Source organism: Montipora foliosa, unplaced genomic scaffold (assembly GCF_036669935.1).
Source record: "Montipora foliosa isolate CH-2021 unplaced genomic scaffold, ASM3666993v2 scaffold_53, whole genome shotgun sequence".
Taxonomy (NCBI): domain Eukaryota; kingdom Metazoa; phylum Cnidaria; class Anthozoa; order Scleractinia; family Acroporidae; genus Montipora; species Montipora foliosa.
Window position 1 is genome coordinate 4,199 of NW_027179801.1, and position 25,044 is coordinate 29,242.

Consider the following 25,044-nt stretch of genomic DNA (forward strand, 5'->3'; position numbering starts at 1 on the left):
TCTCTTTTGGCTGTTTCTGATTTCACGGAACTTGGAGAGCTTTTGGACGGGCTGGCTTTGGAGGAAAAAGCACCTCTAGGTCCACTTTCTTCAGGGCCTTTATGCACCATCGCATGAGAGAGCTCTCACTTTTCTGCACGCTGGGGGGCCTAGAGATGTCAACAGTACCGTGATAAGCTGGTCTTTTCCAAGTCGTTTTGTCCATAAATTGCGTAATATCATCGTTATGGAGCTCAAAAATGCCCTTATCTGCCTCCTTTTTACTTAAATTGGAAGTCTCTGTCATTTCTTTTTTCTGTCCCAAACTTCCATTCACGGACCCGTCCATGTTTTTGCGTTGTATTTTCCCGCCTGTTTCGGGCTAGCGCAAAAAATCGTCACGGGAGTTACGTTCATAGAATGCTTAGAAATTTCACTCGGCGAATCGGTGCGCCTTCTGCCATTGTAAACCGGTAATACGCTTTTTTAAGCGTTACACTGCTGTTGTGCACTCTTGAAAAGGGTGAATTTCTGCGGTAGTTGCTAAATGTCGTAGGTTTCGATGCCGCCGTCGATTATCACCACCGGACGCCTTCACTTTTTTTTGTCCTTGTTCACCTCCCTTGCCATGAAGCAAAGACGATAACCGCGTTTTCCCACATGAGTTCCCACCTTCATCGATTCCTTCAACCTCGTCATGTTCATCGAAGGCGTCCATTACTTCCGCCCTTTCCGAGACTTTACTTTGTCCGTGTTGCAGCTCCTCAAAACTGGGCCTGTGTAACTCACCATAGAATTATCTATGTCTGGAAGCTTTCACTTCTCTGTGTTTTTAAAGTTTCTCCATTATTGCCGTTTGTACCAGCGAATGCAGAATTTTGATCTTCATTCTGAATCTCCTCCTCAGTATTCCATACTATTGTCTTGCCACCTAATTGGGTCTTGGCTCTGTTACCCTCGGTGGCTTTGTGAGTCGACAGCGCAGGTGTTTCTTCCTGTGGACCCCCTTCATCTAGGGAAAAATGGAACACTAAAGTCACCCAAGCGAGTAATGTGAGAATACAGGAAAGGTATTATGCATCGTCAAATGGGAACTCGGAGTAATCCGAGCCCCAGATGGGATTTAAACCCACCACTCTCCGTGATATAGTACGGATGTTCTAACTACTGAGATACTGGAGACTGTGGTGAGCAAGGGTGATTATGGGAATAATCTTACTATCATACTAATACTATAATTCTTTATATAATAACCGAAGTTATCATCGCATTTTGATTGGTTCTTGCCTATGATCGATAAGAGGATCGACGTACGATTGACGTCACCATCAGCTTTCATGCAAATAAGGTATAAGTCTTTATTACATAAAACAAATAGACTCCATGTTGCCGTGCCTCTGTTCAGTAATAGATCACAGAAGACGTCAAATCTTGTAAGAACATCAGTGACACACTCGGCTATCGCCTCGTGTGCCCCTTTTTGTTCTTACCACTTTTTTACGTCATCTGTGATCTAATATATATACTGAACAGACGAACGGAACATAAAAACTATTTGTTAAATAATACTAAAGTCACACGATAATTCTTACAAATGTCGCTTTCACTGTGAACCTAAAGCCGGTTACACACAAGGAAGTTTTCCTTGACAAGTTTTATTTACTGGAGAGTAAAAAAAAAAAAAAAGCTGTCCTTGTTTAGTGCTCTTGTTCAAATGCTAGCATGCCAAGTAGGTAAAGGTACACGTTATTTAACTTCGGAAGTTCCTTTACACTCTAGAGAGTATTCTCCCAGGAAGCCGACGGTGCGCTCATTTTACCACCCCTTTCTATCAGTGCTCCGTTTTAAGGGTATTTAAAGCTACTTAGGCTACACTGAAAGGAAAGAAGTCGAAACAAGGATGAGAGATCCGGGGATCGAACTCGGGACCTTATGCACAAAGGCCGCGCACTAACCGACTGTGCCACCCTTGCTGGTTCTGCAAGTAGCAAAAAACTTGCTGGTCTGTACGGGTCGTATGGAACGCCAACACTGTCTTATGTCAACCTCTTTAATTAAATGTGGTGCAGTTTACGTTATATGCCGTGCATTTTACATTATATGCGGTGCCTTTCACATTATACGCACTGCTTTTCTTATTATATGCGGTACTTTCGTCATTATATGTGGTACTTTTGTAATGATATGCAGTGCTTCGTCGTTATATGCGGTGCTTTTGACATTATATGCGGTGCTTTTGTCATTATGCGGTACTTTGTAATCATATGCAGTGCTTTCGTCTTTATATGCAGTGCTTTCGTCGTTATATGAAGTAGTTTTTACATTATATGCGGTGCTTTGTTTGTCATCATTACATGAGGTGCTTTTGTCGTTATATGGAGTGCGTTCTTCATTATGAGGTGATGATTCCCCGGGGTCTGGGTAGGAGCTTGTGAAAAATCCACAATGCCATGGGCACCGATGTCGACGATCCGCCATTTTGTTTCCGTTCTTGCTTTTGCCGTGTTCTCTTGGAGACCTCGAAATGGACACAGTCTTAAAGAGACTGAAACTCGAAGACCTGACTGAGAAATTTCAAACTGAACACATTACTCCGGACATTGTTTGCAAGTTGTCGGTACACGAAATGGAAATGTTACCCTTAACCAAACCAACCTTATTTTTAACCAGGTTTGTATCTGTTTGAATGCTATTTTAACTATTTGCACACTAGTTTAAGGTCATCATACTCTATTTTAATCCTATTTTGCGAAAATTGAAAAATAGTGCCATGTATTTAAAATGTAGTTAAATAGAAGTTAAACACTAGTTAATGACCACTGATAGAATGAGTTCAGCTATTTGTAATCTATTTCTCAGAATAATAGGTTCCAAATAGGTATTTGCAATCTATTTATACACCACATGTTTCAAAATAGTTTAAAATATGCTATTTAAATACTAATTACAAGGCATCTACGAAAAAGTTGATGATTTAAAAAGTGGTTGTGAAATATTCTTTACAAAAATAGTAATTAAATAGTCTAGTTGAAATCTATTTCAAATGTATGGCATTCATAAATCTCCTAAATAGGAATAAAATAGTCTATTTAAAACTAGTTTGAACTTGAAAGGAGTATTTGAAAGGTATTTTCAAATTGCTGAGTATACTCGAATCATTAAAATTTTTCAAACAAATTTTTAATAACCTATTTAATACCTATTTAAAATGGGCAACCATCATAAAGCTTCAAAATAGGGATAAACTAGTCTAGTTATAACTATTTCAAATTGGAAAGAATAATTTAAAGGTAGTTTTGAATTGCTGAGTATACACTCGAATCATGATAATGAGCTTGATGCTGGAATAATTTTTCATGTGAGTGAATACAGTCTGTACTTGAATGCAAGAAATCTGAAGGTCAAAAAAGTCTGGCCTTCCAGGCCTTAAGATTCAAGCCAGGCTTGACCAGGCTTTTTTGAATTTCCAGGCCAAAAATGTTTAAGTCGATCTTCAAGATTACGGACATTGACTGCAATTTAGTGTAACAGTGTCTGAATAGTGACCAGTGACCTTAACCAAACTCTGTGGGCTCAATTGAACTGTCTTTCAAGTAACAATCTTGATGGTGTCTTGCAAAATGCGATGATGTTATGGTTTAACGGCCAATTACATGTATCTTTAATGTAGCTACGTAAACATTATATTATATCTCACACTTGAACATGAATATTATATTGACTGTTCCTAAATTTGACACCTGAGACTAAACCTTTGCATGATTATTCTTAGATGTACAGAGTCTTTGATAAAAGAGCTATGTAAATGATTTAAGCTAGTCCATCTCTTTCTATGATGCTAAAGTACAGCTGGGATTTTATGGGAATCTTTACGAATTCCACTCAATGATTCAACTTGAGGGTCCCTTGAGTGAGTTGAAATTCTTGAGAATTTTGTGCAATAGTACTGAATGTGCCAGTGAGACAATAATCAAAGCTAAAGTGCCCTTTTAGGATTTGATTTCATCTGTTGCCTTGAAAAAATGAGCTTTAACTTCAACCTTCAATACATGTATAACAAGGTTTGGTCTTATTCAAAGCATGCCTGTGTGAATGCGATATTCTTTGAGTTAATTCACTACTCGTAATATATGTACTTTGCTTAAACAATGTCCTTTATCTGTACACGGAGAAATGAAAAAAGATTTAAAGTCTTTATTCTGATGTATTCTATAGATTGTGACATTAATATCATCAATGGATTACCTTGTTTGATGCTCTCATAATCGGCCTTATTACAAAAGGAACATGATGCATTACACACTCCAATTCAGTACTTAAGCCTTTCAATGAACGAGTATATTTCAAATCTTGCCCATTTATTGAATCCGTGGAAAGATTGTCATCCTCCGCCATCTTGAATAACAGAAAGACCGGACTGGAAACTAGTGAGCCCTTTTCGTTTTGGTCAGCAGTCAGTGGTAACCAGTCCAGCTCTTACAGATTTTGGGCGGTTTTATTCAAACGATCTACGATCACACTTTCGTGCATGGTGACGATATTTTGGTTAGTTTACTCTTTAAATCCTGATCCAGGCAAGGAAATGCTTACAACAACTCAAGTAAAACGGTAAGCGTTAACTTTAAGCGAATAACATTTGATTTGATGCCTTATTGTCTTTAAAATGAGGAACGGTTTACCTGTATGTATTTTCACACCTTCGAGTCAATTTGTGAAGCAAGCGCAATTTGGCTTAAATGCTATAATCTTGTGAAAAAATTGGTAACCTTTAATGAAGAACAATAAAGTTTTAGAGCAAATGGTGAAGCAAATGATTTGGAAAACAAGTGCTCTCGCCTCATACCGCAAGTTGTATGTATACAATTGACAAATGATTTGATTCCTCGTAAAAATGTTAAATGCTGTTGTCACTTTAACTATTGTAATCAATGCAGAAAATGCCTGAGAAAGCTACTATTGACGTTTGTAAGTAAAGAGATCCAAATTTATGAGTTTACTCTTCACACACTTAAGTTGTAATAGAAATGATCAGTGATTTAGAGGAATCACTACATGCATCATTGAAGTATAATAATACTGTATTTTTTTAAAGTTGCCATGAAAGAGTATATTAAGAGACACTTCCTGAAAAAAATCTTTGATGGGACAGCAGGGAAATTAAGGTCCTTTACAGCAGACAAAAATGCTTAGCAGCCAATTCTGTCTCCTCAACCAGTTATGGTTTGATGTATTTAAGGATCTCTCTTTGCAGACTTGTTTTAGCTCTGTGTTTTATCTGAAACGTTTAAAAGCTTTTTTCGTATTTAAATTTAAAACAAGAATCAAGATTTGGCTTGGCGAGGAAAGCTGTAAAATCTATAACTGACGAATGTGGGAGCTACTGATAGCAGACAAAGCAACGAATCTCTTGTTTCTGCATACAATCAGCCATATCAAGATTCTAAGCTATTTGTATTGGAATAGGTTTTAAATAGCTATAAATTATTAAAATAGCTGCAGGAATAGCTAACAGTAATACACAATATTCCTCTGTGTTTTTATGGTGCTTATTTAAAACCTATTTGAAAAATTGTTTTTAACCTGTTTTTAACCTATTGTAGTTTAGAGAGAGCTGTTCGTATTAGAATAGGTTTTAAATAGCTGTAAATTAGGATTTAAATAGCTGTAGAATAGGTTTTAAATATACAATATTCTTTTGTGTTTTAATTATGTGCTTTAATTAAAGCACATTTGAAAAATTGGTTTTAACCTGTTTTTCACCTAGTTTGATGCTATTTTGGTTGAAATAGGCTGAAAATAGGTATAAAATAGAAAAAAAATAGCTGCAGAATAGGTTTTAAATATACAGTATTCTTCTGTGTTTTTATGATGCTTTATCTAAAACCTATTTAAAAAGGTGATTTTAAACTGTTTTTTCACCTATTTTGAAGCTATTTTATTTGAACTAGCTTTCAAATAGGCATTACAACTACATTTTAAATCTTTACAAGGCTGGTTGTCATAATATTTAAAACTATTTGAAACATAGTTGAAACCTATTTGGAGCCTTATTTGCAGAGATGGATAAGTTTTTCATGTATTTTCAAAATAGTTTTCAAATGTGTTTTAATTAGGTTAAAACACCATTAAAAACAGTTCAAAACTGCATCAAAACTAGACTTTAAATAGCTATTTAAATCATATTTTGCGATAAACAACCAAAATAGTTCCCAAATAGGTTCCAAATATATTTTAAATAGACCTCAAAAATAGCATAAAATAGTTAAAAAATAGTGTTCTGTTTTGTAAGGGTAGGCATAAATTCTCGCAGTGATATGATGTCTTTGCGTATAGAATGCACCAAATTTGGGGGAGAAGCACCAAAGAAACTCGAGGGAACGTGTGGTGCCCCCATTTTCTTTATTCCACAGTCTGTGCTTGGTGATTTGCTACAAGAGGGATTTACAATCAAGGAAATATCTTCGATCCTTGCTGTATCGGAGAGTACGGTTTACCGGAGGATGAGGCAATACGGATTGAGCAAGTTCGAGTTCACTGCATCAGGGTTGGTAACGTTACCTTACATATAGGGGCGACTTTCATATAGGGGTGAGTTGGAACACGATACATACAGTCATTCACTAGCCGTCACGCAACAAAAAATCATAGGTCACTGTTTCGTAGCGAAACTCAGAGGTTTTCATAATTGTAATGTACGCAGTGGATGGGTTTTTCGTGCAAAAACATGAAGGAAAACTCAAAGATTGGGATAATGCAGAGTGAAGATAGACAGAGAGCAAATCAAAATCGTCTTAAAATCACGGAACTGACTTTTTTTTTTTTTTTTCGTGAAACCGCCTCAGGTTATGTTTGCACGCTTATCCAAGACATTTACATATAGCGGAGCATTATGTGTAGGGGTAAATTGGCAGTTGAAATAGTTTACATGGGCCTGTTTTGGGCAGAAAACAACTCAGATACCAGGCCTTCTGATATTACGCGATGGTGCGATTTCGCACAATCGACCTCAAATCGCATCCGATCGCACAATTCACGAAAAATCGCGTAATTCACAAAAGGATGCACAAAATTCATAAAATGAAACATAAATCAACACGTTTCTTAGAAATTCCTGCATAAATACGCCATTTTTAAGATGATTTATCTTGGAAAAAGCCTAAAAAACCTTTGTCACCTTCGATTTCGTAAACATTCGAAGTTCAAGGCTTTATTTTTCATGTCGGGGACCTGGTACGAGTCTCCTTCTATCACGCCCTTATATACACACCACTGAAATGTTGCCTTCTCCGTTTCGGCAAAATGTAGTTTCTTTCGTTGAAAACTGATAAAAACTTACTCATGGATAAGTTTGTTGTGAAAACGCTCGCTTTTTGTTCGATCACAGGCGGCCCAGAGTCGGAAGGTAAACAATTATAAGGATTTGTATGGGAATCTTGATAACAGACTGAAAAAGATATTTACCCGCAAAAGTTCACTATAAAAAAGCCGTACTTTATTGTCATGGTGAATTTCTTGCTTTTTGTGTGGTTTTTTGCCTGATTGAGTGCGATTTAAGCGACTTCTCAAATTCCCGAGTCGTCACTCTTCCCTAAATAAAGGAAAGGCTGGCAACTCATTTCTAACTTACCTCAGATCTCGCCGAAAAAATTCACACTTCTCCGGCATCAGTCACGCTCAAACTACGGCAATGGCTACACGGATAAATTTACTTCCCCTTGACCAAGTTTCAAGGTCCAGCGAGTATCCATCGCTGAGAAAATGCGAAAAATATTCAAATTTTCAAAGTCCTTCGAGGCTCGCTAACAACCAATTTTGACACGGCTGGTCAACGGTTCACCGAGCCTCCATACGGTGAGCACAAACCTACGCAAGTGTACCCATAGTTGGGCAGAGCAAAACAAATCCCAGACTCGTCCCCAAATACCTGCCTGGGGTCATGTTCGAGTTTCTAAATCGGCGAACGATATTAAAAGTTCCACACTGAAACCTTAAACACAGCTCCCATCGCTTTGGTTGCCCCCCCGCATGTTATAAATCCGGATTTTCATCGAACTCCGTAAGTACTGAAGCTGTTTGGATGGAGTTTGAAACGCAGTCGAAGGTATTTACTAGTGTATGAAACACAATCCTGTTTTTCATCCGTCAACAACTCACATTATCATGACTGCAGAAGAAATTCATATGAAAAGGTCGCTGCACCTTTTCAGCCTTTTGGACACATTTTTCTGTTGAGAGTCCAGGGAAAATGCCATCGTTGAAATCATCTGTGCTTTGTTTTTGCGCTTCCAGTTGCGTTGAAATGTTCAAAATTATTTCTCACACCGGTGCATCAAGCGATATCGATCGAAAAGCAACGATTATCACTCGGAATACCTGAAAGGTATCCGAGTTACAATCTTGCTTGTCTGTTTTTTGGACAGTAGAAATTACGGTGCGGTGATTTCTTTGGCTCAAAGTAATTCACTTAACAAAACTATACTTTTTCCAACAACAACAAAAAAACAGCCGTGGTGTCGAGTATCATCGGACGAGGGGATTTTTGCACGCGCGAGGCTTCAAACAGCTTCAGTACTTACGGAGTTCGATGAAAATCCGGATTTATAACATGCGGTGGGGCAACCAAAGCGATGGGAGCTGTGTTTAAGGTTTCAGTGTGGAACTTTTAATATCGTTCGCCGATTTAGAAACTCGAACATGACCCCAGGCAGGTATTTGGGGACGAGTCTGGGATTTGTTTTGCTCTGCCCAACTATGGGTACACTTGCGTAGGTTTGCGCTCACCGTATGGAGGCTCGGTGAACCGTTGACCAGCCGTGTCAAAATTGGTTGTTAGCGAGCCTCGAAGGAGTTTGAAAATTTGAATATTTTTCGCATTTTCTCAGCGATGGATACTCGCTGGACCTTGAAACTTGGTCAAGGGGAAGTAAATTTATCCGTGTAGCCATCGCCGTAGTTTGAGCGTGACTGATGCCGGAGAAGTGTGAATTTTTTCGGCGAGATCTGAGGTAAGTTAGAAATGAGTTGCCAGCCTTTCCTTTATTTAGGGAAGAGTGACGACTCGGGAATTTGAGAAGTCGCTTAAATCGCATTCAATCAGGCCAAAAAACCACACAAAAAGCAAGAAATTCACCATGACAATAAAGTACGGCTTTTTTATAGAGAACTTTTGCGGGTAAATATCTTTTTCAGTCTGTTATCAAGATTCCCATACAAATCCTTATAATTGTTTACCTTCCGACTCTGGGCCTCCTGTGGTTGAACATTGGAGTCTTCTGTAAGCCGCGGCCAGAGAAAGCCACGGCTTATTTTCTCTCGTATTAATGGGGGTATGGCCCTATTGTGATTGACCATCTTCGAAAGTTCGTGGTTGACAAGCACCTTGATCATTCATTTGGCATGTTAGCTGTGTCCTTTCAACTTTTAACGTGGTGCACCGGTAGTGCAGAAGACCTCTTTTTTTTTATCCCAACTAATGTCGATCGAGATACATAATTACTGTTCCTTTGTGTTCAAAATGTCTTTAGGGCAGCAAAAAAGTGTTTTTCTCAACCTGAAACCTTATAAAACAAGCTTAAAATTGCTGAGAAAAAAATCGCACAATTTACATTATTTATCGCATAATTGGCCTCTCTAATCGCACAATCTGCCCCGAAAAAATCGCATAATTTGCATTTTTTAATCGCACCCTATCAGAAGGCCTGAGATACGTATTAATAGCACAGAACTATCTTTGATGTCTTCCTTGAAACCGTCTTGGTTTTGTTAATGTTTACAAGGTTACCTAACATGTTTACATATAGGGGCGCGAAAGCTGAACAGTAATAGCTGAACATACTCTATGAGGTCGCAATTTTATAATGATGCGTACGTGAATAAAACTAGGGCGTTGACTAAAAACGTGTGCTCTACAGTTTTCTAAACTCCCTCGCGGAAAATGTAATAGGACCTCTAATAGCTATCGATGAGCATGAAACTTCAAATTCCTAGGGAAAATGTAGTATCGAAGCACGCTTACCCTTCAAGATACTATTAATGATCACTGGAGGATACGTGAGAAAATAAGAAATAAAAATGAGGGGTTTCAAAAGTAACATCCTCCACCCATGGTTTTAATGATTTATCATGTGATATATAAGCTACGAAAGGAATCGAGTTACCTCATTGGCCTACAATTCCTGCAGGATTCATTCGTAAACAAATTGGAAAAAATTGGTGTTCCTTGAGTAGTTGACTTGCTTTCTGCTCAAGACAGGTCCATGAAAACTATTTCAACTGCTAATTTCCCCCTATATCATATGTAACGCGCCCCTATATGTAAACATGTTAGGTAACCTTACATTAACAAAACCAAGACGGTTTCAAGGAAGACATCACAGATAGTTCTGTGGTATTAATACGTATCTGAGTTGTTTTCTGCCCAAAACAGGCCCGTGTAAACTATTTCAATTGCCAATTTGCCCCTATATGTAACACGCCCGTATATGTAAACATGTTGGGTAACCTTACATTAACAAAACCAAGACGGTTTCACGGAAAGACATCTTTGAGTTTTCCTTCATGTTTTTGCACGAAAAACCCATCCACTGCGTAGATGACAATTATGAAAACCTCTGAGTTTCGCTACGAAACGGTGACCTATGATTTTTTATTGCGTGACGGCTAGTGAATGACTGCATGTATTGTGTTCCAACTCACTCCTATATGTAAGGTAACGTTACCAACCCTGATGCAGTGAACTCGAACTTGCTCAATCCGTATTGCCTCATCCTCTGGTAAACCGTACTCTCCGATACAGCAAGGATCGAAGATATTTCCTTGATTGTAAATCCCTCTTGTAGCAAATCACCAAGCACAGACTGTGGAATAAAGAAAATGGGGGCACCACACGTTCCCTCGAGTTTCTTCGGTGCTTCTCCCCACATTTGGTGCATTCTATACGCAAAGACATCATATCACTGCGAGAATTTATGCCTAACATTTCCATTTCGTGTACCGACAACTTGCAAACAATGTCCGGAGTAATGTGTTCAGTTTGAAATTTCTCAGTCAGATCTTTGAGTTTCAGTCTCTTTAAGACTGTGTCCATTTCGAGGTCTCCAAGAGAACACGACAGAAGCAAGAACGGAAACAAAATGGCGGATCGTCGACATCGGTGCCCATGGCATTGTGGATTTTTCACAAGCTCCTACCCAGACCCTGGGGAATCATCACCACATAATGAAGAACGCACCCCATATAACGACAAAAGCACCTCATATAATGATGACAAACAAAGCACCGCATATAATGTAAAAACTACTTCATATAATGACACCACCTCACCGCATAGAACGACGAAAGCACCGCATATAAAGACGAAAGCACTGCATATGATTACAAAAGTACCGCATACAATGACAAAAGCACCGCATATAATGACGAAAGCACCGCATATAACGACGAAAGCACTGCATATCATTACAAAAGTACCACATATAATGACGAAAGTACCGCATGTAATAAGAAAAGCAGTGTGTATAATATGAAAGGCACCGCATATAATGTAAAACGCATCACATATAACGTAAAATGCACCACATATAATCACAGAGGTTGACATAAGACAGTGTTGGCGTTCCATAAGGTCGCCAAGGAAAACTTGTCAAGAAACTGGAGAAATTGCGGGGCGCTCAGTGGTCTTATTCTCGTGCTTGCTACACCACTCTTCCCCTTGAACCCCTACGCTCAAGAGAAAGCTAGCCTGCGTACGAAGGGTTTCCGTGCGGGGAATATGAAAGATTTTTGTCTCGCCCATTTTTCGTGCGGTCGAAACATCAAAAAATCTTTCATGTTTCCCCACGGAAACGTTGGCTATGTAGGCTAAGAGAAACCTTGTGGAGTACCAAAATAGATTACTAGAGGGATCGGGACAAGAAACCTCTTAAGAGCTGAATTTCCTAATTTAGATATTGCTGCACTAAAAGGTAAAAGACTGCATATCTTTATGATTAAGCTTGGAATCATAATTGAAAATTGTACTTTTGAAAAAAGCGCGCCCCGCGTTTTCCATTTTCGTTGTCCTCTGCGTACTTGTATCGCTGGCTTCAGTGAAAACTTGTCAAAGCAATCTCGTTTATTTGTTCACACGAGCAAATAAAACTTGTGAACAAAAAATTCGTCAAAGGATACTTGTGGCATACACACGACCCAACGAAAATTGTCCATGACACTTGCCGAGGAAAACTACAGTATCTCGTGCGTAACCTGCTTAACGGTGGTCCGTGTTGCTTTTTCGTCAATGAAGTTTTTAATCATTGTGCATGGATTTCTTGTGTATCATTTTACCCACTTGTAATGCACAGCCATCATTTTGGGGTTTGCACAACGCAATGTCCCCTAAGGTAAAGTCTGCTTACGAGCCTAGAAGGCCCATCAGGCCGGCACTTATCTCCGGTTTCTGTAGCATGAAGCGACTAGGATTATTTATACTCCCCCGTGGATGGCATGCCAGTTCATCGCAGGGTTACCCCCAGCATTAAATTCGCCGGTACCCATTTATACACCTGGGTGGAGAGAGGCACCGTGGGAGTAAAGTGTCTTGCCCAAGAACACAACACAATGTCCCCGCCCAGGCCCCAAACCCGGACCACTCAATCCGGAGTCGAGCGCACTAACCATGAGGCCACCGCGCCTCCCATGTCCCCTCCTACCCACTCGAAAAAAGCACTGATCGGGAAATGGAATCTTACGCCTGAAAGGAAGCATAGTAACAACAACACAAAATGCTCGGGGACGAATCTTTAACTCTGGAATCTTTGGCCAGAGAAGTAGAGACACCTTGGTAGGATACTGTACCTTTCGCTGTTCCAGCATCAGTTGCTTTTGTTTGGTTCTCTTTCGTTTGCGCATGCACTCCGTTCTGTATCGTGGCAAGGGGTTCCTTTGAGAGCCAAGAGCCACCTGGGTTACTACCCTTGGACGGCGTTTCTCCTCCACCTTCTGGCATGTTCAGTACATGTGCGTTTGTCGTGGGCCGGTACGAAGCATCATCGTTCTTACTTTCGCTCACAGCATCATCCACCTTCATGTCTTCTTTAGTTTCTGTACTCTCATTGTCACTCTTGTAACCATCTTGGTTGCCAGACCTTTCTACAGAATCTTCTTTTTCATTTTCCTTTGATTTCTTTGTTTTCTTTACAACTGGCTTTGGAGGATGTCTTGGCTAAGGGTAGAAAATGATATTTATCCCTGTCCCAGTTCCTTTAAAGGTGTGTAGCTCTATCAAGCTGTTTAGCGCTATCCACCCTCTCACTGGTCAGGCAACATGGGATTTGGCCCTCATACTTGTGCGCACTATAATCGTCTTTGAATTAAAGGAATTTGCATTTGAAGTGCGGGTTATAGACGAGAGATTAAAGTAATAATCGCACTTATCGTTCATTCATCATTCCTTTCACGGAAACACATGAGCTCAATATATTGACCTAATCCCAACTCTGTGGCTTCATAGCTCAGTTGGTAGAGCATTACACTCGCATCCTAAAGAGTCATGGGTTCGAATCCCGTTGAAACTGCCTGAATGTTTCAGGTGCCTATAAGAGACAACCGACCATTTTCGAATCCTCACGGCTGGACCGGATCTAGCATGAAATGGAGGCTAATGCGGGCAAATCTTTTCACACACAAATTAATTTGCCCGCATTAGCCTCCATTTCATGCTAGATCCAGTCCAGCTGTGGCTTAAATTGTCCAGATAAGTGCGATGATCACTTCAATCTTTCATAATCCTTTTTTTATTTCCCTCTTCCTCCCTCTTGCGGTGCGCCCAGCGCACTCTAAATCCTTGTCATTTTATCGAAAATAAAATTTATTGCTGCCCAGAGTACCATTTGTTTAAGTCAAGCAGTGATGTGCCTTCTCAGCATGATTTTACAGGATTTAATTGTTGCCGAAAGGTCTGGATTCTCCTTAAGAGCTTCTGCCTGAGAGACCGGGGCAAACTTGGAAATGAAGGTCGGCCGATTTTGCTTAAAATTGGTACACAAAATACTTATGTCGACTTATGTAATATGCCAAAGTTTCAGCTTCAACGACTTTTTTATAGCCGAATTCTGGATATCAGCCCCTCAGGGGTCCCCAGAGGCTGATTTTCAGTAAAATTTTGGCCACTTTTAAATCTCTCTTTTAGCAAAATGAAATTAATTTCAGGCAAAAACAAAACCATCTTTGTAAAGCCCTATCCTTAGGTTTATGGGTGAGAACATTAGCTCATGGAAATTTTTCGCTAGCCTGTGGCTGTTATCACAACTTGTTCATATTTGAAGCATATGGGAAGCAACCGGAAATGGCCTGTTTTTCAGACCAGGTATTTTCCATGCCCATGTTTTATATCTTGAGGTCTTAGTATCCCTGCAAAGTTCAGCCCTTAGTTTAGTAATATCAAGAAAAAAAACTAAGGTTGAGGCTTTTTACTAAGAAAAAAACTTACGAGAAGATGGCTAACCAGGCCACTTCCGGTTAAAGTTTCAACAAAGCGTGTCTTCAAAAATCAGCCATTTAATTTCGATTATCTTTTTTCCTTCCAAGTTATGGTTAAAAGAGACTCTGAAGTTAATTGTCACCGAAAAGACTTGCCGTTAATAAGAAATGTTTATGTGATTGTTTTAGGACCGATCAGATAGTGGTCCGACAGCGGTTATAAATTTCTTGGAAGTCATCAAAATTACAGACAACAGAGCCACTGCGAAAACTCTTTATTTACCTAGCAACACATCTCTTGCCGGTAAATCACAATGCAAAATTGCATCTTTTTCGTCCAAACTGCAATGTTAAGTTTATCTCCTTTGTTCAACTCGTTCAACGTAACACGTCTGTGGCCCGTAGTAATGAAGCGCTAATTAAATCAGGATATAAGCAGGCTTTGTAGTTCCATTCAGTAGTACTATAACCCACCTGTTTGGGCTTTAATATTTTCTGAAGAAAAAATAACTTATCGGTCTCTTTAAATGCAACCACAACATCTGTTGTGACACTACTTGAGAATCGTTCTGAACCTTTAAGAAATTTCGAATATAATTAAAGCTAATCGTCTAACACAAATTGCAGTCACTCTTCCAGTCTATTTGCAAAGTGTCTGGATAAATTCACTTACAAAAAACGCTTACCTGGCTTCATTTTTACAGACATGCCCCTTTCCTACAATCCCTTAAAAGTGAGGTAACAGTAGCAACTTTAGCCCCAGCGATAAAGTGGTCGCAAGTGCGTCGTTGCGAGTTACATATACACAGGTCGATTAATACCGTACATGACGAGTTCATTGTAGTTTGCTGGCTATGACTGACTTGGAATTCAGTTGTTTTCTCGTGCAGATTCGTCTCCTTGATATTGCAGAGAATCATTATGATAGAACTTGTATGAGAAACTCAATGCATGATTTGTTTACTGAATATTTATTCATACCCAGTGCCCCAGTGTAAATGGCTCACATATGTTGTAAATGATTGATAAGGACGTCCAACACGGTCCGTTTTCGCCGCCAATCCGCTAAATTGCTAGAAGATTACTCAAGGGCACTCTTTCCCTTTCTCTATCAGTATTTTCCTTTTGTTGCTTTCTCAAACAGCACAGATCCATGGTGGCATCCATACTGCATATATATCCAAAGATAGGACAGGGGTGGAGTGGGTTATCCTTCCGGCAAAGACTACTGTTTTGACAACTTGGGAAATAAAATATTGCAGCTTTCTTGGAGCCCTTAAGGACTTGGTGGGTTTTTTATGGCACCCGTAGCTGTAGATCACATGAAAAAGTAAGTCTTTATGGACTCACATTGAATTGCTGACCCTTAACTCTGGTTTCGGTAATAAGAAGCAACCTAGGCGGTAATCGCCCTGGAGGGTCATTATGCATGCTGTAGGTGATAAGGTAAGTCGTCACAAGGCCTAGTGCCCGCTCGTACCTGCTGGAGCTTAAATTGGCTACTGCTCTTCTTTCAGGGGCACCCAACGAATCTGTTCCTCACATTATCTGTTCCCCAGGGGAATCTTGCTGACTGGCAAAAATACAGGTGTTTCGATTAGCTGGGTGGGAAATTTTGTTATTGATAGAGGTTTTGCCTGGGAATTACTGACTTTTTCTAGGATTTCAACCCGAGCTGGCTGTAGAAACTCTGAAGACTGAGGACGAGTAAAGAATAAATAAAAAAGAACCCCTTCCCTCTCCCAAAGAGTAGTCACAAACATACGACGGCTGGTAAGAGTGATTGCGCTTGCGGAAAAAAACCTGTTTTGTCCCGATTTTGTCGCTTTTGTTTGGTTGTTTTGGATCGAGGGATTTGAAAGCGAGCGGAATTCCTGGCTGGGAAATAAATTTGATCAGCTGGCTGGGAAACCAACTTTATCTAGCTGGCTGGAAAATTTCTTGTGCGTGTTGCTGGGAAAAAGCAACAGATAATGTTTTCCCAGCAACACTGAAAAACACCTGAAAATGCCTTAATAACATTTATTTTCATTAACTGGGGTATAATAATACATTTTACAACAAATTGGACGTTGGGTGCCCCTGTTCTTTCCTGGACAGGATAATAATCACTGGTGCCCATTTATACATCTGGGTGGAGAGAGGCACTGTTAAAGAAGACGACATGTGAACGCCCTAGTAACCAGGACCGCCCGATCCAGAGTCTACCCGCTAACGCGCTATGCCAGTTGCATTTTGTGTAGAATCCGAATGTAACGAGGACTTTAATCTGTCCTAAATCAACAAAATGCATCGGGGAAGAAATAAATGGCCAACACTTTCAAAAGAAAATGGACACCTTGCCGGCTGCTTTGTTTATTTGCGAGGAAAGAAACTATCTGCGATCTAGATGCATTCCCCGATGAGAAAAGAAACTAACTCGCAACGACGCACTTGCGATCAATTTATCGCTGGGGCTAAAGTTGCTAATGTTACCTCACTTTTAAGGGATTGTAGGAAAGGGGCATGTCTTTAAAAGAGAAGCCAGGTAAGCGTTTTTTGTAAGTGAATTTATCCAGACACTTTGCAAATAGACTGGAAGAGTGACTGCAATTTGTGTTAGACGATTAGCTTTAATTATATTCTAAATTTCTTAAAGGTTCAGAACGATTCTCAAGTAGTGTCACAACAGATGTGGTGGTTGCATTTAAAGAGACCGATAAGTTATTTTTTCTTCAGAAAATATTAAAGCCCAAACAGGTGGGTTATAGTACTACTGAATGGAACTACAAAGCCTGCTTATATCCTGATTTAATTAGCGCTTCATTACTACGGGCCACAGACGTGTTACGTTGAACGAGTTGAACAAAGGAGATAAACTTAACATTGCAGTTTGGACGAAAAAGATGCAATTTTGCATTGTGATTTACCGGCAAGAGATGTGTTGTTAGGTAAATAAAGAGTTTTCGCAGCGGCTCTATTGTCTGTAATTTTGATGACTTCCAAGAAATTTATAACCGCTGTCGGACCACTATCTGATCGGTCCTAAAACAATCACATAAACATTTCTTATTAACGGCAAGTCTTTTCGGTGACAATTAACTTCAGAGTCTCTTTTAACCATAACTTGGAAGGAAAAAAGATAATCGAAATTAAATGGCTGATTTTTGAAGACACGCTTTGTTGAAACTTTAACCGGAAGTGGCCTGGTTTGCCATCTTCTCGTAAGCTTTTTTCTTAGTAAAAAGCCTCAACCTTAGTTTTTTTCTCTTGCTATTACTAAACTAAGGGCTGAACTTTGCAGGGATACTAAGACCTCAAGATATAAAACATGGGCATGGAAAATACCTGGTCCGAAAAACAGGCCATTTCCGGTTGCTTCCCATATGCTTCAGATATGAACAAGTTGTGATAACAGCCACAGGCTAGCGAAAAATTTCCATGAGCTAATGTTCTCACCCATGAAAGCCTAAGAATAGGGCTTTACAAAGATGGTTTTGTTTTTGCCTGAAATTAATTTCATGTTGCTAAAAGAGAGATTTAAAAGTGGCCAAAATTTTACTGAAAATCAGCCTCTGGGGACCCCCGAGGGGCTGATATCCAGAACTCGGCTAAAAAAAAGTCGTTGAAGTTGAAACTTTGGCATATTACATAAGTCGACATGAGTACTTTTGTGTACCAATTTTAAGCCAAATCGGCCGACCCTCATTTCCAAGTTTGCCCCGGTCTCTCAGGCAGAAGCTCTTAAAACCATTCGTTTCTTCATCTGTCATATTTTTTTCCCATTCAACTTACGTCCCATAAAGGACGTGTTGCTTGGTATATCTGTATGGACCTATGCCAATCTCAAAGGGAATCGATATCTCCAAAAGTCTTATTACAGGATAAATTGAAACCGAAGGAAATAATGTTTGGAAACATTTGTGGAAACCTTTTTTTTTTCATAAAGAGTATATTCACTTTCAAATTTTCTGGGCGCCGCCATCTTGAATAACTGTGATGTGTTATGGTTGCCTACTTGATTGTTTTAACATGACCTCACAGCGGCCATGTTGGAGGGGTCGTGTTGGACGAGTGAAATATTCTTTTGGGAATTGAACTCCAATTTTATAAAAATGCTTCCTTTTGTTTTAGTATGCAAATTGCTGCTGGTCACATAAGCGAAAACACTATTGTTTTGACTCAAATAACTTTTATATTAATAACAATAGTGCAACCGTAACATGTTACAGTTATTCGAGATGACAAAAAACCGCAAAATCTAAAAACAAAAATAGGCGATTCTAAAAATTATTGATATCGGATACAAACGATTATAATTTTAAACTTATTTCGCGTTGGAATCGAGATTCACATCCAGAAGTTCCTTTTGTTGAGGAACTACTGGACAACCTGACCGTAATTTGTTTACCAATAAAACACAATTATTTGAGGGACTGGGTGCTGTATTTTAAAGTGTTCATGACGCATAATTATTTCTGGTTTCACTTGGACTTAGCTTCATATGAACCAAAAGACAACTTCACCATTTTAACTAGGAAGAAACGTTTTTCTAAACCAACAATTCTTCGTTTACAATAAAATTATGCTCTTCTTGCCGTGAAAATTTTCCCTGGTTTCGCGAGACCACTTGGCTTGACTGCAATAACTATAAAGGCTGACAGCATGTTATGCGGGCGCTATCGACCTATTACCTTAAAACTCTTTGGTTCAGAGTTTTTTATAGCCACTTTTCTAAACCGGAGCAGCGTAACCGGGACCTCCATGGCCAGACCATAACGACTTGCTGTCGATTGATATATTACCCAGCCTGCCTCTCCGGAAGCTTGGAATAAAAGGGACGTTTCTCTTTCCTTCTTGTTTGAGAGCACCAGTGCATTGATCGCAGGAGGGATGACTTCCTTGTACTGGCTCGTCCTTGGCTTTCTCATCTGTTACGAAAAACGATGTTATTGATTTTACAAAATCATAACTTAAAACCAGAAGCCTGGATTACACTCGGACACAACAACAGGGCACTATTTGTTGTCCATGACCTTAGACACCTCTTAAAAACAATACAATGTGTGTAGGTGTACAGGAAAATTTCAGGCTGCCGTAGCAGAACTTTACCCTGATAATCTCTCATTACACAGTTATATACACAGATTAATCCCTCACGGCAGGGAATTACACAGAGAAATTCCTCGACATATGTCTTCTGGGAATATGAACAAAGTAATCTTATGAAATAAATATGTTGGGCATATTATTAAATAGACCATTTTCATGCTGGATCCAGTCCAGCCGTTAGAATGCGAAACTGGCCTATTATAGATATTAATAAAACACAATAAATATCAAACATTTAAAATCAACCAAAGTACTGTTACTATCAAAAATACTACACCTTCACTCAGCTCTTCATCGGACTCTTCCTCCTCGAAAACAAACAAAAGTACGATGAATTTACACAATGCCAAAAAAAGGACACGTGTGGCTCACAAAAATAGAACATGTTCAGTAACAAGATATTTCATAAAAGAAAACATTACTAAAACTTGCAGGCGTTTTACACAATGTATGTAATTGCCAAGTTAATTGCCGCGATAACTGTCATTCTCAAGGGAAGTAAGGATGGCCCTGTGGTAACACTCATGCCTCCCACCTCTGCGGACCCGGGATCGCATCCTACGTTCAATCAATCTCAATCTTATTCCGAGGGTTTTTCTCCGGGCCCTCCGGTTTTCCTCCCTTTGCAAAATCAACTCCCAAGTTACAACTTAATCCATCTGGCTGTGGTGTTGTGCTTCATGCTCTGCATGGGTCGTGTTCAGGGGCCGAACAACTAGCCGGCTGCACAGCTCCTTCGGTCCTCGTTGAGCTGCGCCCTTATCAATTCAGTCTCTGACTGCGAGAAAGGGCGAGTAGCAAGGCAGATATTATTATTATTATTATTATTAAATCCGTTATCCTCATCGTCGTCGTCATCATCATCATCATCATCATTATTATTATTATTATTATTATTATTATTATTATTATTATTATTATTATTATTATAGCAGTGCAAACGTATGTATGCTAAACGATAGCTAAAGCACAGTAGGGCGCTGTTGCGTAACCTAAAGGCCAACGAGAAATAAGAACATTAAAAGAAAAACTTATTATAGAAACGAATACATTAAAATGTCTTCTAAGTAGACCTTGAAGGAAAAAAAATCAAATCTTTTTCTCTGAGATATCACATTAAAATACTTAAAAAATGCTCTACTAGTGTCTTATCTTATGTCATTATCTTGAAGTGGCGGGCAATGTGTAAACTTGAAGTTAACACGGACTTCTGCATCTTTATCAAGACTTCTTTACTCTTCCTTCCCACTAAAACCCTAACAGTTCTCTCAAGTCCTTTGGAGTATCCTCCCAGTACATCTAGAATGATGTTATGCTGGTCAATGCTGTATCCTTTGAATTGTTGTTTTAGTTCCAGCCGCAAGGGGGCATACTTCTCTGTCTTATCCTGGTCTTTTGCAGCTCTGTTGTCCACCCATGGACAACTCATCTCTAAGATGGTAACATTCTTCCGCTTGTGGTCCACAACTCTAGCATCTATCCGGTTGGCTCTCACTACCACGTGGTCTGCGTACAGCGGGACATCCAAAAGGCTTGTGCATCTGCGCTTTCGTAGACAGGTTTTGGCTCGATCGGGGAGAGTACCAAGGTGGTACAGTGTCTACGAGTTCTAGATTATGGAGCATCTCAAAAAACAGAATCTTCAACGCGCAATTATGCCTGTGAAGGTATTTGCTCTGCGCAAGCGCCGAACATCCAGCCAGAATATGTGCTACCGACTCTTGAGCTTTACCGCAGAGTCTGCATTGCACATCAAGTTCCCTAGCAGTTCTTGTCTTTTTACTCTGGTAGATTCGTGTATTGAGCATCTGCTCGTACAGCTCATAGATACCAGCAATCACGTATGATGGACAGGATTTCCACTTAAGCCAGTCAAAACACCCGTTACTCAGCTCGGAGTCACTCCATCTCGATGCGATCAGCTTCCCTTGCCAACTCTGACTTCGCACGTCCTTCTTCAGCTTTTCCTGCTGAGCTCGCTTCAACTGCTGTTTGGTCTTTGTACCTGGGATCTCATCTCCATCCTCAGTACAGCATGTAGGGTTAGGGGGCACCAAAATTTAGCTTTATTCCAAGCTCTTGGCCCATACTTCAAAGCCTCCTTGACTATAGAACAATGTCCTAGCCTTACTGAACGGTCTTCAAACTGGCGCACCAACTCCATGGTTGGATCCTCATTTTTGAACAGGTTGAGTGCACCTTTGAACTTAATCGCCTTGTACTCGGCTTCGACGGAACGCAGACCTCGTCCTCCGCTCTGCCTTGTAAGATGACATAAGGCAGTTGAGCCCAGGGGTGCTTTCCTCCCTGCTCTACGACGATCTTGCGCATCTCACGATCAATTCGTTGAAGTTCCGTGATGGGAAGGTGTTGTGTCCACATCAAGTAAGTCAAGGCAGGTAAGGCGTACTGATTAGAGGCTACAATGCGATTGAAATCAGAGAGCGGACTGGACCATATGATGGACATTCTGTTCAGGTACATCTCGGCGGCGAGTTTAAAAGCTATCTGATCTTCTTGTCTTGTGCTTTCCAACACGCCCAGAAACTTATACTGAGCTCCCTCTTCTAGACATTTGATCACTGATGCTTCGTCAAATGCTAAGCTCTCGGCGTCCTCTACTTTCACTCCTCTCTTGATGTGTACAACAGAGCACTTCTTCGGATTCCAGTCGAGGCCGATATCTTGCATTGCAGATCTTGCTGATTTTCATCACGGTGTTGAGCTTAGGTGCGGAGGCAGCAAAGATCTTAAGATCATCGATGTACAAACAAATGCGTCACTTTGGTATCAATCGGCTTCGAGAGTCTATATCCTTCAGTTGCCTTGAGTTTCCAAGCGATGGGATTCAGGCAGATAGTAAATAGGTGCGGACATAGAGAATCCCCCTGATATCTCCATCCCCAGTTTAGTTCTTGTAACAATCATGGTATTCCAGGCCTTAGAAAGCTTGGTAACCACTCTCGCTAACCACCTTGGGAATCGATGTATCGACATCATCTCACTCAACCACTCGTGGTCCACCGAGTCATAGGCTTTGGTCACGTCAACCCATGCCATGCTGAGGTTTCTTCTCTCACGGTGACAATCCTGGGTAACCATCCGGTCAATAAGCAAATTGTCCGTGGTGCCACTGCATCCTTCCTTCGCCCCTCTCTGCTCCGCCTCCATCAGTCCGTACACATCCAAGTGCTGAACCATAGGTCTTAACAAACAAGAGGTGAACCATTTATAAACTGTGTTCAGGCATGTTATTGGTCTTTGGTTATCGCTGGATACCACCCCAGGTTTGGGGATCAGTGTAGTCTTTCCTCCAGTAAACCACGGGGGAAAATCACCTTGCAGCTTAGAGATATATTTGAAGCAGAGCATCACTCCGTGGTGGAGGGCCTCAGCATGTTTCCACCAATAATTAGATATCTTATCCGGCCCGGGGCACTCCAGTTGCTTTTCTTTTTCACTGTTTTCACTACCTCATCAATCTCTAGATCCATTCTCCTCGGCCGGGGGTTGGCACATGCTCCCTGATCACATCTTCATCTCTAGCCAGCTGGCAGAGGCGTTTCCTGAACCCGGGGTTTCCCACAACTCTTTCCAAAATCCGCTAGCCTCTTCAATGTTGTCAAGCAATTCATCAGTGTTTGATCCTTTATCAACATCCTCCATGCTCTTATACACCGGGCGGTCAGCCCTTGATCCCTTGCAAGTTTATTAAACCCCTTAAAACTCTGCTAGGATCCACTTGATAAGTTCGGTTAAAAGACCTTGATTCCTCTACTTTCTTTCCTAACAAATCCTTCTTCAACTTCCGTAGCACGGCCTTATTCTTTCCATGTAATTAACCCACTCTCCGACAGAGAGCGTTTTACATTCCATCTTTAAAGTTCCCGGTTCTTTCTACCTCTCTTCGTTAGCTTGCGGTTCACTTTTATTCTCTCCATTTCCGCCTTTGCAATAGATATTTTCTTCCGAGTTTCCATGACTTTCTCTTCATGCACACGTTTCCATTTCGCGGTTGGTTTGTTTCGCGCACAATCTGATTGCCCAGGCGTTTCTTTTTCTTCCACCTTTTAATAAAAGAAAAGCAGCAACTACTGAGTACAATACGCAATCAACGAGCCATAAATACTCGAACGGATTCTCATTAGGGGACACCTGTTTGTTCCGGCTCATCAGTACTTCAATTACGGTGTTGATGTTTCTCAAATCAGTTTTTGTCGGTTTTTCTTTTGTTCGGGCGTCCACGCTTCGTTTCACAAATCGCCAGTGTTGTCACTGACAGACAAAAGGATACAATTAGCTGAGTCCAACAACACGCTTTCTGTTTCGTTCAACACACAATCTGACGCGGTATGCAAATCAGTCCCCTCAACCACTTCTTGACTTCGATCGCCATTGCATAAATTATTTTCAGTTTTTCTGTCTTCTTTATTCTCGATCCGCGTATCATTTCCTCTCCCTATCTCCCTGTCCATTGTTCCCTTAACGCTGCCAAGAGATTTTTCCAACCTTGCAGCTTGATCACGCAAGTTCTGTGCAGTTAGACCGAGCTCTCCGTACCCTAAGTCGTCCCACAACTCCTTCATCACATACATGTAGCCATTCTTCCTTCCACTATCAAGACGCGGCGGGTTTTCCGAATTAGTCAGCTCCACGGCCCTGGTTTTACTCACCAACACATCCCTACACATTCTGTCAGTCCATTTAATTCTTCCTGATGTTGATCTTTCAGCTATTGTAGCCGCCATCTTGTCAATCGGTTGTCAAACAGAAAAATAATAAACGACGAGATCAAACTATTTCCCGTCCAGTGACACTAGTACGTTCGAATAAATCTCACGAATTGCTCAGCAATCTAGTTGATACTTTCTTAATTAGCTTAGTGCTCTGGACTTGGCTTGCTTTTCGTTTGGCGAAACTTCTTAGAGAGAACTAAAAAGCCACGTCCACACTACTTTATTATTATTATTATTATTATTTATTATATTATTATATTATTATTATTATATTATTATAAAAATACAAAAAAAAATATAAATACGATCAGCGAAATGGTGTACATGAGTGGGTTGGTCTGTCAATCTTGTGAGCTAGCATCACAGCAAGCTCCCCATATGCAAGTGTGTTGAGTGACACATGGTATCCAGAAGCTTTGTGATATCCAGCATCCACTGTCCATGAATTAATCTCAAGCATAACTATTTACAAATGGATCCATCTTCAATGGTTAGCGCATGACGCACCCTGCACGCAAAAATTTCACGGTTCTTTAAAAACAGTCTTTACATAGTAACCTTACCAGGGGAGGGGTGGAGGGCATTGCTGGCTCTGGTGGCGGAGTTCTTGGTGGCGAAGAAACAGGCGAGTCACCAAATTCGGGAAGTTCCCACAATTTTGATTTGGATTGGTGCTCGGACAACGCAAATGAACTAGCCATGGACAATCTCCTTGGTGTGGAGGACGGGGAGAAATAAACTTCGGTTGGCGCGAAAGAAAGGCTGTCTGACATTGAGCTAA

General features: G+C 40.4%; 1 protein-coding gene across 2 annotated transcripts; it reads right to left on the bottom strand.

Moving 5' to 3' along the window:
• LOC137990065 (uncharacterized) lies at window positions 1-25,044 on the bottom strand. 2 transcript variants are annotated; one of them, XM_068835605.1, is made up of 5 exons: window positions 24,827-25,044; window positions 19,805-19,832; window positions 19,110-19,346; window positions 12,814-13,180; window positions 1-991 (listed from the first exon to the last, which is right to left on the bottom strand). In XM_068835605.1, the coding sequence occupies exons 3-5, from the start codon at window positions 19,344-19,346 to the stop codon at window positions 780-782; spliced, it is 816 nt and encodes a 271-aa protein (XP_068691706.1). In that variant the 5' UTR covers window positions 19,805-19,832; window positions 24,827-25,044; the 3' UTR covers window positions 1-779. The 2 variants fall into 2 exon arrangements, with proteins under 2 accessions (XP_068691706.1, XP_068691705.1); XM_068835604.1 differs by having other exon boundaries at window positions 19,805-19,835.

Bases quoted from the DNA above. Each gene is read 5' to 3' on its own strand.
- LOC137990065 (XM_068835605.1), bottom strand. From the start codon at position 19,346: ATGAGAAAGCCAAGGACGAGCCAGTACAAGGAAGTCATCCCTCCTGCG. The intron at 13,181-19,109 runs GTAATAGGTCGA...TTCTACCCTTAG, and splicing joins CTGAACCAAAGAGTTTTAAG to CCAAGACATCCTCCAAAGCC. The intron at 992-12,813 runs GTACAGTATCCT...ATTTTTCCCTAG, and splicing joins TGATGCTGGAACAGCGAAAG to ATGAAGGGGGTCCACAGGAA.